The sequence below is a fragment of the Marmota marmota genome, unplaced genomic scaffold (genome assembly GCF_001458135.2).
Source record: "Marmota marmota marmota unplaced genomic scaffold, marMar, whole genome shotgun sequence".
Classification (NCBI taxonomy): Eukaryota; Metazoa; Chordata; class Mammalia; order Rodentia; family Sciuridae; genus Marmota; species Marmota marmota.
In genome coordinates, this window is record NW_025999842.1 from 28,187,098 (window position 1) to 28,204,374 (window position 17,277).

Genomic DNA, 17,277 nt, shown 5'->3' on the forward strand with positions numbered 1-17,277 from the left:
CAATAGAAAAGATTTCAACCTTGAAGAACACAAATATTTTGTTTCAGGTGCTAAAATGAATCAACAAGGACATATTTATTGTCTGTTATGTGAGAAATCTTAATGGACACTTGAAGAGTATTTACATTCCTTTAGTTCAGGTTAGAATAATTTCTCACCAAGCACGTAGTATGTGTTCAAATATGTTTTCAATTTAATTATTCTTTACAAGGTACTTAGCACTAAGGCATGTGGTGTATTTTTCCCAATGTTGACAACAACACTTCAGCTGAAAAGTCCCTATATTTATAAAATGTGGTGCAAACCTGAATGGAAAGTGATTATGGTCTCACTTGTACTTAACACTGTAAAGTGTTACTGAATGATCTAATAGGAGAGAACAGAATTTAAACAAATGGGGTTCTTTTTACTATTCAACTGTGTTGATGCAGTAGGGGGCAAAAAGGGGCAAAAAATGACTCGCCACGGGGAACCTAGGCTCAAATCTCACTCTGCCACTCGCCAGGCCTGGGGCCCCCAGTTCCTCTTCTATGAATGGGGTCACCAGGCTACCAGCTCAAGAGTCTCAAAGACTCTCAAAAGAGAGATATGTGAATACCCTTTGTAAACCCGGACGATAGCCAAGTTTAATGTTCATTAATTGCCGTGTGCATCCCACTTTATATCTATTTATTCATCCAATCTGTCTAACAGCCCGATCAGAGGAGGAAACTGAGAGGTTAAGGAGCTGGTTCCAGGACACATAAAGCCGCAATCGGAACCAGTAAATCCTCTTACCCTAAACACGAAGCTGCCGTCCTACCTAGTTATTTAACAGAGGCGGGGAGATCTGGCAGGCGCTCGATAAATGTGGTTCAGTAAATTGCTAACTTAAAAGAAGTCTCCTCCCCACGATGCGCTCCAGGTGGGAGCCCAGCTCCTACAGGGCCGTTCCGCTCCAGCCCTCTCGCTACCGCACCTGCAGCGGCAGCGCCTCGGCATTTCTACGCATGCGTTGGCGGGACCGGCGCAGGCCCAGTGGCTGAGCCGCGCCAGGGCCGCCCGGCTCCGCCCCGACCTGCCCGCTCCGACCTGGCGGCGGCTGCGGTACAAAGCCGAGGATGCGCTAAACTCCGCCGGGCTCACTGTCTCCAGCGCTCATCACAGGTGCTTTGGGTCAGGCCGAGAGCCACCTTCCCTCTGCCTCCTCCTAGCTCATTCCCCGGCCCTCTCCGCTCGCCCAGCAGCGGCCTGGCTCTGCAGGCTGGCGGCCCCCGAGGCGGCGGGAGGTGGTTTGTGTACGGTTACTATGGAGACATTGGCTCGCCCGGCAGAGCCATGGTGCTGGGGGGTGGCTGGCGGGATGAGGATGCTGCTGCAGTGTGTCCTGGCTTGGGCCGATGGGGGAGCGGGCATTGCCCGAAATGGGGGAGCCGGTGCCTGCGCGGGAGGTGAGGCGTCCAACCCCGGTTCAATGGGGATTCCTCCTGCAGTCGTCTGCCTTTCTCTCCTCTGATGGTGGGAGAAGAACTATGAGCGTGCTGTCTGGGGTCGGGTGCAGCTATTTCTATACACGGAACATTTACCAATTGCCTGGTACTTAATAGAAGCTCAGTAATATTTGTCCAATGACAGGGTGGAAGAAGGAGGGGCTGTGTCTAAGCAGGTGACCTAGCTAAGGTCAGACAGATTGTACCTGGGCTAGTCTAGGCTGCAGGCAGGGCCTTAACAAATAGATAACATGTATATGTAACAGTATTTACCATCCATTAAAATAATTCATGCTTTTTATGATCCATTACAATGGAGTATCAGCAGGTCTTCCGTCCCACCCAGACTTAGGAATTCTTTTTTTTTTTTTTTAACTTGGTAGAAAAGCAAGCTACACTCTTTATTTGTATCCTGTTTTGGGAATCTGTAAGATTCTGATTAGTTGATTTTGCATAGCTGATATTCAATAAATAATATCAGTTCTCTGCTTTCATAAAGGAGAGCACCTCCATTTAGAATTTAAAGCTTATAAAATACATGAAAATGCTGAGCAAATGTCATTCTATTTCTTTTGTAGTTTTACATTTATGGGAGAATTTTTTTCTATATCCCTTTATCACCTAGCATCGGGACAATTGTTGTTAAATTGTTGTTTTTTAAAGGCCAGGCACCTGCTAAAGTACTTGACATAGATCACTTAATTTAATTCTTAAAACAATCCTGTAAGACAATTATTATCCATATTTTACATAAGAGGAAGCAGCCTTAGAGATGTTTAAGGCCTTGCCCAAAGTCACATAACACTGAATTTTTAGAGGATTTAAGCCCTTATTTCAACACCTAAGCTCTACTGTTGCCTCTTTGGATGCTCATATTAACCCCAAAATAATTTAAAGTCAGGAAAAGAGACTGGAGTATTTGATTTGCAGGGAAAAGAGTGTGCAGATCAGCAGGCGGGGTTGTGCATGCCTGTAATCCCAGCGGCTTGGGAAGTTGAGGCAGGAGGATTCAAGTTCAAAGCTAGCCTCAGCAACTTAGCGAGGCCCTAACCAACTCAGCCAGATCCTGTTTCTAAATAAAATATAAAAAGGGCTGGGGATGTGGCTCAGTGGTTAAGCACCCTTAGATTCAATCCCTGGTACAAAAAAAGAAAAAAGAGTGTGCAGATGACCAACCTTTCCCCTATTATAGATCCCCTGATTTCATTTAGCAAGGAGGCTCTGACTCAGGTAGCTATTAGCAAAGCTAAAGGGAAAGTTTTATAATTAGGTGTAAACTTCTATAAATGATGACTCTTAACTTTCTCCAAAAGCAGTAAGAAATAGTTTGTTTAAAAAAAAGTTCTGGGCTGGGAATGTAGTTCAATGACAGAGTACTTGCCTAGCATGCATGAGACTCTGGGTTCAGTCCCTGGTACTACCAAAAAAAAAAAAAAGTTTGTGATACTGGAAATGCTGGGAATGTAGTCAGTAGTGGGGCCTTGCCTAGCAGATGTGAGGCCCTGGGTTCCATCCCAGGAGCACAAACAAAAAACCAACAGAGAGCAGCTGAGGACCTTGTGGAGTCGAGATGAGGGACAGAAAACTCAGGTGAGGAGGATGAAAAGTTCCTTGAGGAAGTGCCCCCTAAGAGTAGAGTGAGGTAAGAACTAAGTCTATATAACTTATATAAGAATTGCCTGATTTCACCACTTCTAGTCTTTCCTTCCTTCCTGCCTATCCTTGCCAGATCTCATTATCTCTTTAAAAATTTTATTTGGTCATCAGCTTTAATTTCTTTTTTTTAAAAAATATATATTTTAATTGTAATGAACATATAACCTTTATTTTGTTGGTATCTGTAGGTGCTGAGGATCGAACCTAGTGCTTCACTCATGCGAGGTGGACACTCTTACAAATGAGCTACAACCCCAGCCCAGCTTTAAATTTTTTTTACCTGCCATTTAGTGCTTTCTGTGGTCAGCTCCAGTCATTGTTTTTACAGTTCACTCTTGTCCATACTTGAACATGTATTCTTGATGTTCGTCATGTGCTCACCTCACTCATTGACTTTGCTGGAACTTCTTTGTCTACTCCAGCCCCAATGCCAGCCCTGCCACTTGCTCCAATTCAATCCATTTTTCAGAACCTAACTCAAGTACTACCTCTACCAGATGCTTTTGCAAGATCAGAAATCTCTCCCTTCTTTATAATCATGTGGTAATTCATCTTTATTTTTATTGCCAAATCAATTTCTTTCATATATTGAAATCATTTGAGTACCAGTAGGGCTAAAATTCAGCTTGTACCCACCAGCTCTTGCAAAAATATTGGGGTGTGTCTATGTTGATGGGGAAATCATTGTAGCCCATGGTTTCCAAATGCCCCGCCTCCTACCACCCCATCTAGTGGGTAGTACTTTGAATATCACCTCTGGACTCATGCCATGGCTTTTCTTTTATTATTGCTTAAGACTCTGTCTAAAAGAATTGTTATGGGGATTAATTGAGATGCTATGCTCAAGAGTACTTAGCACAGTGTGTGGCCTTAAAGTAAATGTTTAATTAGCATTAGAGTTCATTGCTGAGAGTGAATACCATGCTTTATTCTTCTCTGTGTCCCCAGAGAGCCAGGTAAAGAACTTGTACATGGGAAACAGTTGGTTAATCTTAGTGGAATGGATCTGTTCCATCGTCAGGAAAATTTTGTAAAGTTAAAATTTTGTGGTACTATTGTGCTATGGTTTGAAAATACTTTACTATATAAGTAGACAAGCTTTCCAACTGAGTGATTATTTTTCAACTTGGCAAAAGCCATCTACAATAATTTGTAACTTAACCAACATAAAGAAAAAAAATCCAACCCCTCAAAAAGCACCACTTCTAACCAGTTCACTTGCATTAGTAAACATTTCCAGATTTGAGCTAATAATAATATTATAATAATAGAATAATGAAAGATTGTGCAGATCTTACATCATTGTAAATGAAAGTGAGATTTGGGAAGAAGAGGAAAGAAGAGGGATAAAGTGCTAGAATTTGTGGCAAACTTTTACAGACAAAAAGATTTTCAAGTCTATTGTTCATATTTTTCCACCAGCATTTGGTCAGTCTAACTCCTGTATGCCCAAATAATTTACAGAATCCTTCATGTGACCTGAGTAAATGTTCCTGCTTTATTACTCTATGAAAGACTGTCCTTTTCAATGCAAACTAAAAGATAGTGGGGGAAAGCCTTGGGTCAGGACTCATACATTTTTCCTCTCTAAAATGCTTTCTCTAATTTTTATTAGGTTTGCCAGATTACCTTTGGACAGTTTAGACTTATTAGTGCCATGTGAGGCCAAAGGAATAGAAAATCTGATTTAGACTCTGGAAGAAAGCTCTTAGTTGTTTAGAAACTTCTTAGTATATGGCATGATCTTACTGCAATGGATTTGTTGTTATTGTGTTTGTTGCTGGGGATCAAACCCAGGGCCGTGGACATGCTAAGCACATGCCCTCCCTCTAAGCTACACCCCCAACCCTGCAATAGATCTTGTGAAAACAAACCAAAAAGCCTGTCATGGCCATTTAAATTATATGTTGTGGTGCTGAATTTATATTATGCATTCAAAAATAGTATATGTAAATGTACAAGGACATATCTAAAACGTTTTATGTATATTTTAAATGATGAGCCAGTGTGGCAGATAGGTTAGAAATAAAATGTACTAGCCTGCCATAGTTTTTTGTAGTTGTGTCTACGTATATAATTCTATAGACCTTACTTAAATTCAAAATCCTATATCAAAAATTCTTAAAAGTATTGCTTATCCAGTAGCTTTTTACTGTTTCAAGTAACACCTGGCCTTTTCATATGAAAAGAATGACATATTGTTTGTAGTTTTCATCTCAATTTTTTCCTGAGAAACTCTTGGGGTGGGGCGTGGGTAGAACTAAACAAATGTTATTGTTGTCTGTTGTTATGTAAAAACTTAACATATAGAGTCATAATATAGTAACTCTTCATTTGTCTAAAGAAGCACTTGTTTGTCCTGATTATAGAAATGGAATCTTTTTAGTTTATTTGAGCATATGTCACAAAAACATTTTCTTTTTTGCAGAAGTCATTCTAAAACTGAGCAGCTGAAATATGTGAATAATTACGTAAATTATGTGAATAGTACGTAAATAGTGTGGCCCGTCACTCTAGAGCTGCACTAGGCAAGTGCCGTAGAGATGTGACATTTTAATAGGGTTAGAGGTTGCTAAATTCTTTTTTTGGGTTAAAGATTTTTTAAAGAAATAAATACCTAATACCATATACTAATTAGGATTAAATTTTGAACAGTCTGTACTATTTTAAAGTCAGACCAGTCTTCATGGGACAGACACCCCAGCATTTGAGAAGGATCTGCAATCTCATGGCCCTTGTATGTGACTTTATTTTGTTACCTGAGTAATATGAGCTGGGAAAGGAACATTTGATATAGATATTTGGTATTTGTTCATCTGGGGAACTATCTCAAATTGAAGGTGATTTGAATCAGTTCATTCAAAAATATTATGGACAAATATGAGACCAAACTATTCTCAGATTTGTTACAAAAGCAATAGGCTGGGAATGGTGCTGCATGCCTGTAATCCCAGCAGTTTGGGAGATTGGGGCAGGAGGATTGCTGGTTTGAGGCTAGCCTCAGCAACTTAGCAAGAGCCTGTCTCAAAATAAAAATTTTATAAAAGGAGTGGGATGTAGTTCATTGGTAAAGCACCCCTGGATTAAGCCCCCAGTACATAAAGGCTCTGTCTGTTTAATATTTAATCTTTTATTAGCATTTTATGTTGACAGCGACTTGGATGAAAAGGGGACTTTAGTGAAAATTTTTAACTGAACCCCATTGTTTTTTTGTAGGTTGAAAAATGCGAGATGAGAGCTGGGTGTGTAGCTCAGTGGTAAAGCACTTGCCTAACATGTGGGAGGGCCTGAGTTTGATCCCCCACATTGATGGGCAGGGGGAGAACATGAGGTGATTGTCTCTTCCCTGCATCTTTCCATTGATGGCACAACTATACAGCATTTTTTTTTTGTGTGTGTGTGTGTGTATATATGTGTGTGTGTTGCTGGGGATCCAAACCAGGGCCTCCTGAACAGTACGCAGGTGGCATACATTGAGCTATATCTCAAACTCATATGGAACCCATATTTTTTGAGAGCTGGTCTCTTGTCTTTACTCTCTACACCACTTGGACTTTTTCCCCCTGTGGATTAAACCCAGGATCTCGCACATGCCAGGCAAATGCTCTCCCACTGCTATATCTCCAGCCCTTTTTAATTTTTATTTTGAGACAGCGTCTCACTAAATTCTCCAGGCTGGCCTCAAACTTCCAGAGTAACTTGGATTATAGGCATGCATACCATGCCCAACTTGCTTGGATTTTTAAATTGGAAATTGTTTGTGATTTTTTTCAAACCTAATAAACAGGAATGATTTAATATATGGATGGGCTTGTAGTAAGCACTGCTTTCTCTAAAGTACTGGATAAAAGTACTTGATGTTTATTGTACTGTATATTTGCAGGGTGTGGTGTCTATCTGAAGAACATTGTATTTTAAAAGAAAAGATGCTGTCTTCAAATGATAAAAAGTTAGGAAAACTGGATCCATTTTATCCATCTTTGGTATCCAAGCCGAAGACCAGTGCAGAAATCATAAGTGAAGCACGAAATGCATTAAGAACAGTTAGAACCCAAAGACCATTTACACCTCGGGAAGACCAAAGGAAACTATTTGGACCTGCATCATCAAGAACACCAGAAAATAGGCCTCCTTCCTCCTTCAGGTATATGACATTTTATTTTTGTGTACACTCAGCTATTTAGGCCACCAGATTACATTTCCCCTTAGTTGTGCTCTGCTTATTTATCTCTCCCTTCCCCCAACCACTGATGGTTTTACTATACCCATAGTTTTGCCTTTTTCAGAATGTCATATAATAGGAATCATACAGTAGAAAGCCTCTTCAAACTGGCTTCTTTCACTCACTGATTGGCATTCAAATTTCTTTCATGGCTTTTCATGGTATTATAGCAATTTCCTTCTTGATACTTTCTCATATTCCATTGTCTGGAAGTACCTCAGTTTACCATTCATCTACTGAAGGACATTTCAGTTGCTTCAGTGTTTTGGCAATTACAAATAAAGCTGCTATAAACATCCAGGTGCAAGTTTTTATGTGGACATAAGTTTTCAGTTCCTTTGGGTAAATACTAAGGAGCACAGTTGCTGGATCATATGGTAAGAATATGTTGGATTCTGGGAGAAACTGCCAAACTGTCTTCCATAGTGACTATACCATGTTGATTTTCTATCAGCAATGAATGAGAGTTTCTGTTCCTCCATATCCCCTCACCAGCATTTGGTGTTGTCAATGGATTTTGGCCATTTTAATAGAGTTATAGTGGTATTTCTTGTTCTAATTTACTGTTAGGCTTCAATAATTCTTTGAGTATTTTGGATAGCAATCTTTCATCCTATATGTCTTTCACAAATATTTTCTACCAGTCTGTGTCTTGTCTTCTTACTCACTTGACTATCTTTTGCAGAGCAGACATTTTTAATATTACTAGAGTAGTTCTTTTTTTCATGGATCATGCCACTGGTGTTATATAAATATAAGTCCTCACCTTGGAATGGGGCTGTAGCTCAGTGGTAGAGCATTTGCCTAGCATGTGTAAGGCCCTGAGTTCAATCCCCAGTATTGCAAAAAAAAAAAAAAAAAAAGTCATCTTATCCATGGTCATCTAGAAATTCTCCTGTTATCCTGTTATCTTTTAGAAGTTGTATAGTCTTGTGTCTCATATTTAAGTCCATGATTGAATTTGAGTTAATTTTCATGACAGATATAAAGTCTGTGTCTAGTTTCGTGTGTGTGTGAGTGTGTGTGTGTGTGTGTGTGTGTGTGTGTGTGTAAGTGTAGATATCTAATTATCTCAGCACCATCTGTTGAAAATGTTATCTTTCTGCATTGCACAGGCCCTGATTTATGTTGGTTCTACCTGAGATTTTTTTTTTCACTCTACAATAATGCAAAGTGACATGCATTCATAGCAACTGGACTTTGAATTTTGATCTTTTCCTGGGCTAACTATATGCAGTTGGATGCTCACTGTGATGCTGGGCAGCAACAGTGAGTCTTTGCTCCCAATCAGCCACAGGTAGACATGAATACTCTACAATGTGTAGTGGGTTGCTAAACTGTGATACTGGTAGGTTAGGTGCATTAAATAAGCTGTCATCCCTTATTTTTTCCAGGAGTTTTTTTGTTAGTTCTTTAGGATTTGCTACATAGATGATCTTGTCATCTGCAAAAACAAAATTTTATTTCTTCACTCCCTATCCATGTGCCTTTCATTTCCTTTTCTTGTCTAGCTAGGACTTCCAGTATGATCTTGAAAAACAGTGGTGAAAGGGGACATCTTTGCCTTGTTCCTGATCTCAGTGGGAAAGCTTCTAGTTTTTCATCAGTTAGATGTTAGCTATAGGTTTTGGTAGATATTCTTTGTCAAGTTGAAGGAGTTGCTTTTATACCTACTTTTACTGAGAGATTTTATCCTAAGTGGGGTTAGGTTTTGTCACATGCTTTTCTGCATCTATGGACATGATCATATGACTTTTCTTCTTTAGCTTCTGCATATGCTGGGTTATGCTAAATGATTTTCAAAGTAGTTATTTTTTAAAGTTTGACTTTTGTTCAAGATCTTAAAGGTAATTCTAGACTTTGGATTCAGGAAGTTACTTTGGAATGGAGTGGTTCCTAGTGATTGTCCTACCAACTTTAAAAAGTGATATGAACAAAGCTTTTTTAAAATCACTACATACATTTATTCTTTTTGTTACTTAATCCACCTGAAAGTAGCAAAAGACTTGCTAATAAAATGTTTTAAGTACTGTGACATTTTTTAAATGTCTTTTTCTCATGTTTATGCATTGACTGCTTTTACTTGTTTTTCAGCTAGACTTAACTAACAAATACTAAAAATAGAAGCAATAATTATCTATAGACTAAAACTCTCCACCATCTCTTATGTTAGCCTCCATGCGTCCAGTTTTGAGTTATCTGACTCCAGGCCTATATCTGGCACTCGTCTCAGTCCACTAGAACTGGTGAGTACTTACTTGGCCAAAAACACTTGGAATCGTCACTTACTTGTGCTAAGGAAATTATCACAGAGACCTAAATGTATACTAATCTAATGTGAAAGCAAATTCCTTTATATTTTTCCAAACATAATGATCAATACCCAATGAAACTCTTCTATAATTTATCTATAGTTTGATAATGAAGAACATTTTAAATGTATAGTAATTTCAGCAAACATGTTTTATATTTTTGTTTCCCTAAAAATAGTTATAGATATTGTGTTCTTTCTAACAGTTTTTAAATAAAAATTGTATATGAAATTCATGTTTAAAAATTATGCATGCTCTTTATATATTCAGAGAGAGACAAAGATTTGTTACTAAAAACAACAGCAGCAGCAAAAACATAGTGGTCTCCTATTCTCTTACTCCTCATTATTCCTTCCCCAGACCTCCCTGTAACACATTCTTTTGGTATTTATATCCATGTTTCTAAACACACACATTGCCTTGTTGCTGTCTGACTCAGGAAGCTTGAGGAATCAGCTAATGACTTCTCACTAAGGACAGTGAAAATTCAGGTCTGTCCCTTTACCTCCAATCATAGCATGTCGCACGCTTTCTGTTCTCACTGCTGCTCCCGATACAGCTGTCTCATAACTTCGATTATATTCTAATCAAAGTTAGTTTTCTTGGATTGTGATTGTGTAAACCCTGTTCATAGCTGGGCCTCAGATTAGTGGTGACCAATGATGACAACTTTGCCTTGCATGCACCACTGCTTGTCTTCTCTGATGTTAATAATGCCTTGCCTCTCAGTTTTACTGTTTCAACCCCAAACTCTGCCTCACAAATCTAAATTGCCTTTGTATGATCAGGCACATGAGGTGTCCTATCAGTGCACCTCATTAGGGAGCTCTTCAAATGTCCTTGCCAGCCACTTCCCTGAGTGCCCTGTGCACAGATTTCTTCAAGCACCATTCGCTTTTATCCTAGGAGGCAGCTCCTCCCTCTATGTGGGCTTTTACCTGTTTCTGGACCCATGACTTTCTCTTTTTTATTCACTCGATTTTAGTGAAGCCTTCTTCCTATAGCTTCTTTAGAAAGTGTGCCTAGGAAATAAATTGAGACCTTGATTCCTGTTTGACCTCTCTGAAATTCGAAGGATTTTTTCTCTTTGCTTCTAGTGTTCTGAAATTTCATAATGGCCCTTTGGTGGCTTCTTTCCATCTATTATGCTGGCACTTGAAATGCCCTTTTAACATGAAATGTCATGTCCTTTAGTTCTGGGAAGTATCCTTGAATAGTTTTGATTATATCTTTCCCACTTAAAAGTTTTTTTATCAACATATTAATTGTACATACTAATGGAATTCAGTGTACATGCATATAGTATGCACTGATCAAATCTGTCTAGGATTTATTCAGATGTAGGATCTGTTGGACCAGTCTTTTCATTTTCTTATTTTCTCTTTTGTTGTACTACTTATTGAAGAATTCAGGTTCTTATCCCTTTCTTGAGTTCTTTTCATTTCTGTTATCCTATATTTAATATTTCAAAGTTTTCTTTTCCCTCTAAATTGTATTTTTGTGTAGTATTCTGTTCTTGTTTCATGGTTGCAGCATCTTATCTGAATATATTAGTGATTGTTTTCATATTTTTAAACTCAGTTTTCTTCTCCCTGCATAGCCTCTGTAGCATTTCTATGTTTTGGTCTCTTTTTGCATACTGTGAGCACACTTTTGATGCCTCATGCTGCTTGTTGGCATGTGGATGGGGTTGGCCAACCTATCAGTGATCTGTACCACACACCTGCAGTTAGGGGATCTGGCCTGGCAGAGTTGTTGCCAGCACCCCCAGTGGCTTATCCTAGGCCTTCCCTTATCGATTTCAGATTTCCTGTAGAAGAGGTGCTTCCCAGCTCTTTCTTGGGGGACAAAGTCTAGGTGCTAGCTTTCAGGAGCCATGTGAGGAAAGAAAGCAGGAGTACCTGGCATTCAGTATGTGAATATTCAACGAATAGTCATGTTTATAATAACTACCCTGACACTCAACAATAAAGACAGTTATTATAAGGTAACCTTACTTATTGACCCCCAATTAGAGATATTCTGTTTTACCCTCTCTGAAGAATAAACTTCCCATCTTCTCCTGGGTTCAGGAGCCTAATTGCATAGAACTGCAAAGAGGAAAGAGTTACCGAAAATCTCAGCCAGCCCTCCTTATTCTAGCCACACTCCCCTTAGTCCTCTGCTATCAAAAGTACTTGTGCCAGGCATGGTGGCGCATACCTGTTATCCCAACTACTCAGGAGGTTGAGGCAGGAGGATCGCATGTTCAAAGCAGGCCTGGGAAATTTATTGAGACCCTGCCTCAAAATAAAAACTAAAATGGGCTGGGGATGTAGTAAATTGGCGAAGTACCCCTGGGCTCTATCCCTAGGACCACAAAAATTAAAATTTAAAAAAAGTACTTCTCGGGCTTGGGGTTGTGGCACAGTGGTAGAGTGCTTGCCTCACATGTGTGGCGCACTGGGTTCAATCCTCAGCACCACATCAATAAATAAAATAAAGGTATTGTGTCCATGTACAACTAAGAATTTTTTTTTTTAGAAAAGGCACTTCTTGTTACCAGTTTCTTAAATGTTCATGGAGATGGTGTCTTAGCCATGCTGCTTCTCAGCTTATATTACCATGTATTTATGTGTGTGTGTTTGTTTTTGATGAACTATTTGGGAGTTATTGACATTATGATACTTCATCTATGAAGATTGATGAGTGTGCATCTCATATGAACAAGGACAGTTTCCTGCATAACCACAATAGTATTATCACAGTTCAGATAATCAGCATTTCTTAGTAATATCCTTAGTAATGTATAGTCAAATGACCCCACTTGTCTCAAAATGGATCTTATATTTTTAAAATACTTATCAGAATGCCTCTGAGGAAAATTGCACTTGTTCTTATATTGCAAATGATAAAAATTAGATCCCCAAAATATTAAGAATAAACTAATATGCAAGAAGTAATTTGCCAGCTGTTGTTGATATATGGCTTTTTGCATCTGCAACCTTGGAAACCACTTGGGTTTTGAGGAAGCTGTGGCATATTACTGTTGATTTGGGGAACTCACTCAATTTGGGCCTACTCTTTCCTAAACATCTGTATTTCTAGAGTTCATGTGGTCCTTGTCAAACCTGTGTAATTCTTAGATTGCAGGATTAGGTGTTAGACAGTATTGGCATAAGAAATAAATTTCTTTTTTTTTTTAATATTTTAATATTTATTTTTTAGTTTTCAGTGGACACAACATCTTTGTTTATATGTGGTGCTGAGGATCGAACCCGGGCCGCACGCATGCCAGGCGAGCGCGCTACCACTTGAGCCACATCCCCGGCCCAGAAACAAATTTCTTTACTGCAGAATGATTGGGTGCTGTGTTCAAAGAAAAAGTAGTCTAAAAAATTCTATGTTAACACCAGGTGTGGTAGCACACTCATGTAATCCCAGTGGCTTAGGAGACTGAGACAGGAGGATCACAAGTTCAAAGCCAGCAACTTAGTGAGGCCCCAAGCAACTTAGTAAGACCCTGTCTCTAAATAAAATATAAAAAGGACTGGGGATGTGGCTCAGTAGTTAAGTGACCCTGGGTTCAGTCCCTGGTACAAAAAAAACCCAAAAAAACAAAAAACAAACAACTATGTTAAGTAAAATAACTGCTGTAGTTTGAAATTCTTTTGTTTCAGTAGATTACTTAAGGATCTTATGTATATTTCTTTTTTGTGTTGGGGGTACTGGGGACTGAACTCAGGGGCACTCAACCGCTGAGCCACATCCCCGCCCTATTTTGTATTTTATTTAGAGACGAGTCTCACTGAGTTGCTTAGCACCTCACAGTTGCTGAGGCTGGTTTTGATCCTCCTGTCACAGCCTCCCGAGCCAGAGGGATTATAGGCGTGCACCACCGCCACCGCGCCCAACTAAGTATATTATTCATTTTAATTTATTTTTTTTTTCTGTTTGGGGGATTGAACCTAGGGCCTCTTGCCTGATAGGTAAATGCTTTACCACTGGGGTATATCCCTAGCCCCGTATATTTCATTTCAGTAATGAAAATCTGAGGTTCTCAATGAAAGTATTCTGAATATGGCCTCTGCTATCTGCCCTTCTGCCTTCCCCCTTTTCACTACACTTTTAAAGAACCCTTTGACTCTGGTACCCACTGAATTGACAAAGGCAGGGAATAAGGAGGAATTGGAGTGGAGGAAGGAGGAGTGGAGAAAAGGAGACAACTGGAGAGAGACAGAGACACAAAAGAAAGAAGGAGAAGGAGGAGGGCAGAAGGGAGGGGAGCATCTCATAGTTAAAGGTCACATTTGCTGAAAGAGTTTGTGAAGACCTAACCAATCACTTTTTGGATCTAGGACACTTTCTTAGATGACTTTGCCTTTTAATAATTCCTCAACCAACAATTAGTCAGGAAAGAGAAACCCAGAAATAGCCCATTCCAGCTCCTGCATTAACCAAACAACCCAAACTCTTTGTTCCCAGATATTTACCTTCTTTCTGTTGCTCCCCTGCCTATCCTCCCATCTCCTCCAGCAGACCCTGGGCTGCCCACACTCAGGAATGCCCAGGGCTTCTGAGAACCATCGAAAAGCTGGTATTCCTGCTTCCTGGTTGCTCAGGCCTTGGCTGCTGGCCTGATTGGCTCACAGGGTTCCCTTTGGCACCTGTGACCTTGTAAGACAGAAGAAAAGCACTGTAATTTGTAGCCTTCCGTGAATGTTTACATCTACCTGCTGTGTAGGTACGTGGGGTACATCTTTTTTCTTTCTTAGCTGCTCCCTGCCATCTCACAACAGTCCTGAGACATAGGGCAGTTAGGTGGTAGTTATTCCTATTTATATTCTGCTACTCTATTAACTGGCATTCAAATTTGTATACACAGATTACTCTCAGCCAGGCACAGTGGTTCACACCTGTAATTCCAGTGTCTTGGGAGACTTAGGAAGGAAGATTGTGAATTTGAGGCCAGCCTCAACAACTTAGCAAGACTCTGCTCAAAATAAAAAGTAAAAAAGATGGGAATGTAGCTCATGGTGAAGTACCCCTGGGTTTGACCCCCAGTACCAAAAAAAGAAAAACAACAACTGCTCTTTAACTTTGAACTTAATAAGTCAAAAGAAATGTAAACGTGAATAAATAGGAAAATTTGTCTCCTAACATTATTATTGTCAAAACAGCATTCTCCTTCAGTTTCCTAACCTTACAAAGCACATTTATTTATAGTCCCAAATATTTTTATGCAACTTTTTATTGCCATACAGAAAAGACACGGATCACACAGAGTGCAACTTGATACATTTGCACAAACTAAACTTAGCAGTGTTCAAAAAGAAAAAGTGACATCATCAGAATCTCAAAGAGATCTTTGTGGGGTCAGGAATGCCCACCTCTTGGCCACTGCCTCCCTAGGGCAGCTACTATGCTGACCTCCAACAGCATAGAGAATTTTGAGCCATTTTCAGTATTCTACATGAACCAAGCTTCTAATATTTGACATGTGAAACAAAATGTAATATGTTTTAAAATGAAAGGGACTTTGGAACTCATATATACCTTGGGGCAGGGTGATCCAGGGTTAGAAAAAGAAGAATGAGAAGTCAAAGCAGTTTTTTCTTCATATCTGAAGTGCATGGTAACATTACAGCAGCAGGTCACACACTGTGAGTGACAAAGTAGTCTGGAGGACCTGTGGATAAAATTGTAGTAACAGAAATGCATTCAGAGCAGCCATGTCTCAAAGGTCCAGGGCTTGGGAGAATTTTTGATATTTGCTCTCTGCCTTCGAGGAGTTCTTGCATCAGGCATGATTTTGAGAACATGCATGTATTCATGTGTGAGTTACTGTACAAGTTGTTATATCTTGAGAAGCTTTCTGATGTGGGATGTCACTGCCCCCTTCCAGGGCTAAGAGAGACCCTGCCCCCTCTGTGGGGCTCTGAAGAGTCAAGGACAGAAAATGACCAACGTCCATAATGTCGGGTGAGCCTTGGCCACCTGGATCCCTTACACGGTGTGTGAATCGCGTCTTCCTGGACTGGGTTGCTCTGTGAGAACAGTCTGTTTTCAGTGAACTCTTGCAGTTTCATCAGCTGGAACAAATCATAAACTCGGGCTTCTCCGGTGTCCTTGATTATGCTCAAGTCCCCAGTTAGCGTCATGAAACAAAGCCTGAGGGAGGTAAGGTTCTCAGGCAAAGATTTAAACGTGCACCATTCTGTGCGTTCTAAAATTATTTGAATTTTATAAGAAAAAGGTTTTTTTAAAACTGATTTTCTTCATAAAAGTCATTTTGCTCCACAAATGGAAGAATGTTTTACAGAACCCAGCATGAAAGAAATTGCTAGGCTGAAGATGTATCTCAGTGGTAGTGTTTGCCTGGTGTTCGTGAGACCATGGCTTCAATACCCACCACTGCAAAAGAAAGAAAGAAAGAATTCTGGACTCATGTAGTAGTTTTCTCTTGAAGAATTAAAAATGCTTTACTTGTAGTTCTTTATTTTCTAAACAGTCCAGTAAGATGTGTGTTTAAATGAGATAAACAATTTTTAAAGGTCGATAGTAACCTCGCACAGTGGCTTGGGAGACTGAGGCAGGAGGATTGGAAGTTTGAGGCCGGCCTCAGCAACTTGGTGAGATCCTATCACAAAATAAAAAGGAATTGGAGATGTAGCTTGGAGAGTATCCCTGGGTTCAAACCCCAGTATAAGAAAAAAAGGGTGGGACAGGAGGAAAATGGAACTAAATTTTTATTATACAACTATTACTAATTTTATACTAGGAAAATAGTGCCTTCTATCAAGGAGCAGTTATAGCACTTTATCTTGCTGCCAGAGATAATTTGGTTACTCTCTTTGGGGGAAAAATTAGATTTCCAGACTATTATTTCCATTTGTAATAAGCTCTTGTATTTAGTACCCAAAATGTTTATAACAGGGATAGAGGGTCTGTAAAAGGGGCCATTTATTTGATCTGTGTCATTATTATTTGGCCAACTTCTTGATCTTTATTTCAGTTTCAAGGTACCTATAGAAAATAGACACATTGAGATAAGGAAACCTCATATCAACCTTCGGTATTGAGGTTATCCTTATGTATTTTGTCTTTCCTAATTATGTATAATGCACTTATTTTCCCCTATTATATTTGCTTTTTTGTTACTATTTAGTTTCATGGCCTAAGTCACATTCTTATGATTATTTTGCAACAAACTGGGGAGACTAAAAGGTAAAGCAACTATGTATTGAACAAATATAGCACAATTTATGCAGAAAAATAAGTGTTACCTCCTTCAGAACAGACCCCTGAAGCATCTGTGTCTTCGGTCTGAGTGTGGTAGCACACACCTGTAATTCCAGTGACTTAGAAGGCTGGGACAGGAAGATCTCAAGTTTAAGGTCAGCCTCAGCAACTTGGCGCAGCCCTAAGCAAGATCTTGTCTCAAACTAAAAAATGAAAAGAACTGGGGACGTAACCCCTGGGCTCAATCCCCAGTACCAAAAGGAAAAAAAAAAAAAAAGAATCTGAGATTTAATTCCAGCTAGATTGTATCAGAGGCTATAACCTTGACTTTTAGGAAGAGTTCAAATTAACTGGGAACCCGCCCTGTCCCTGCCACAAAAAAAAAAAAAAAAAAAAA

At 39.5% G+C, this 17,277-nt stretch overlaps 1 protein-coding gene and 1 long non-coding RNA gene across 9 annotated transcripts in view; both read left to right on the top strand.

Moving 5' to 3' along the window:
* Positions 1-989: 989 nt before the first annotated feature.
* Armc2 (armadillo repeat containing 2) overlaps positions 990-17,277 on the top strand; it is a 106,035-nt gene continuing 89,747 nt past the window's right edge. Inside the window, exons 1-4 of one of the 8 annotated variants that reach the window (XM_048785459.1) lie at positions 1,037-1,146; positions 5,554-5,612; positions 7,009-7,269; positions 9,521-9,593. In XM_048785459.1, the coding sequence (XP_048641416.1) occupies positions 7,052-7,269; positions 9,521-9,593 (291 nt within the window). In that variant the 5' untranslated portion in view covers positions 1,037-1,146; positions 5,554-5,612; positions 7,009-7,051. Of the gene's footprint in view, positions 1,147-1,191; positions 1,431-5,553; positions 5,613-7,008; positions 7,270-9,520; positions 9,594-17,277 lie in introns of those variants that run through there. The other 7 variants (XM_015499971.2, XM_048785369.1, XM_048785306.1 and 4 more) reach the window with 7 other exon arrangements.
* LOC125611299 overlaps positions 13,541-17,277 on the top strand; it is a 7,141-nt gene continuing 3,404 nt past the window's right edge. The window contains exons 1-2 of the long non-coding RNA XR_007341455.1: positions 13,541-14,382; positions 15,544-15,818. This is a non-coding gene — a long non-coding RNA (uncharacterized LOC125611299). The remainder of the gene's footprint in view (positions 14,383-15,543; positions 15,819-17,277) is intronic.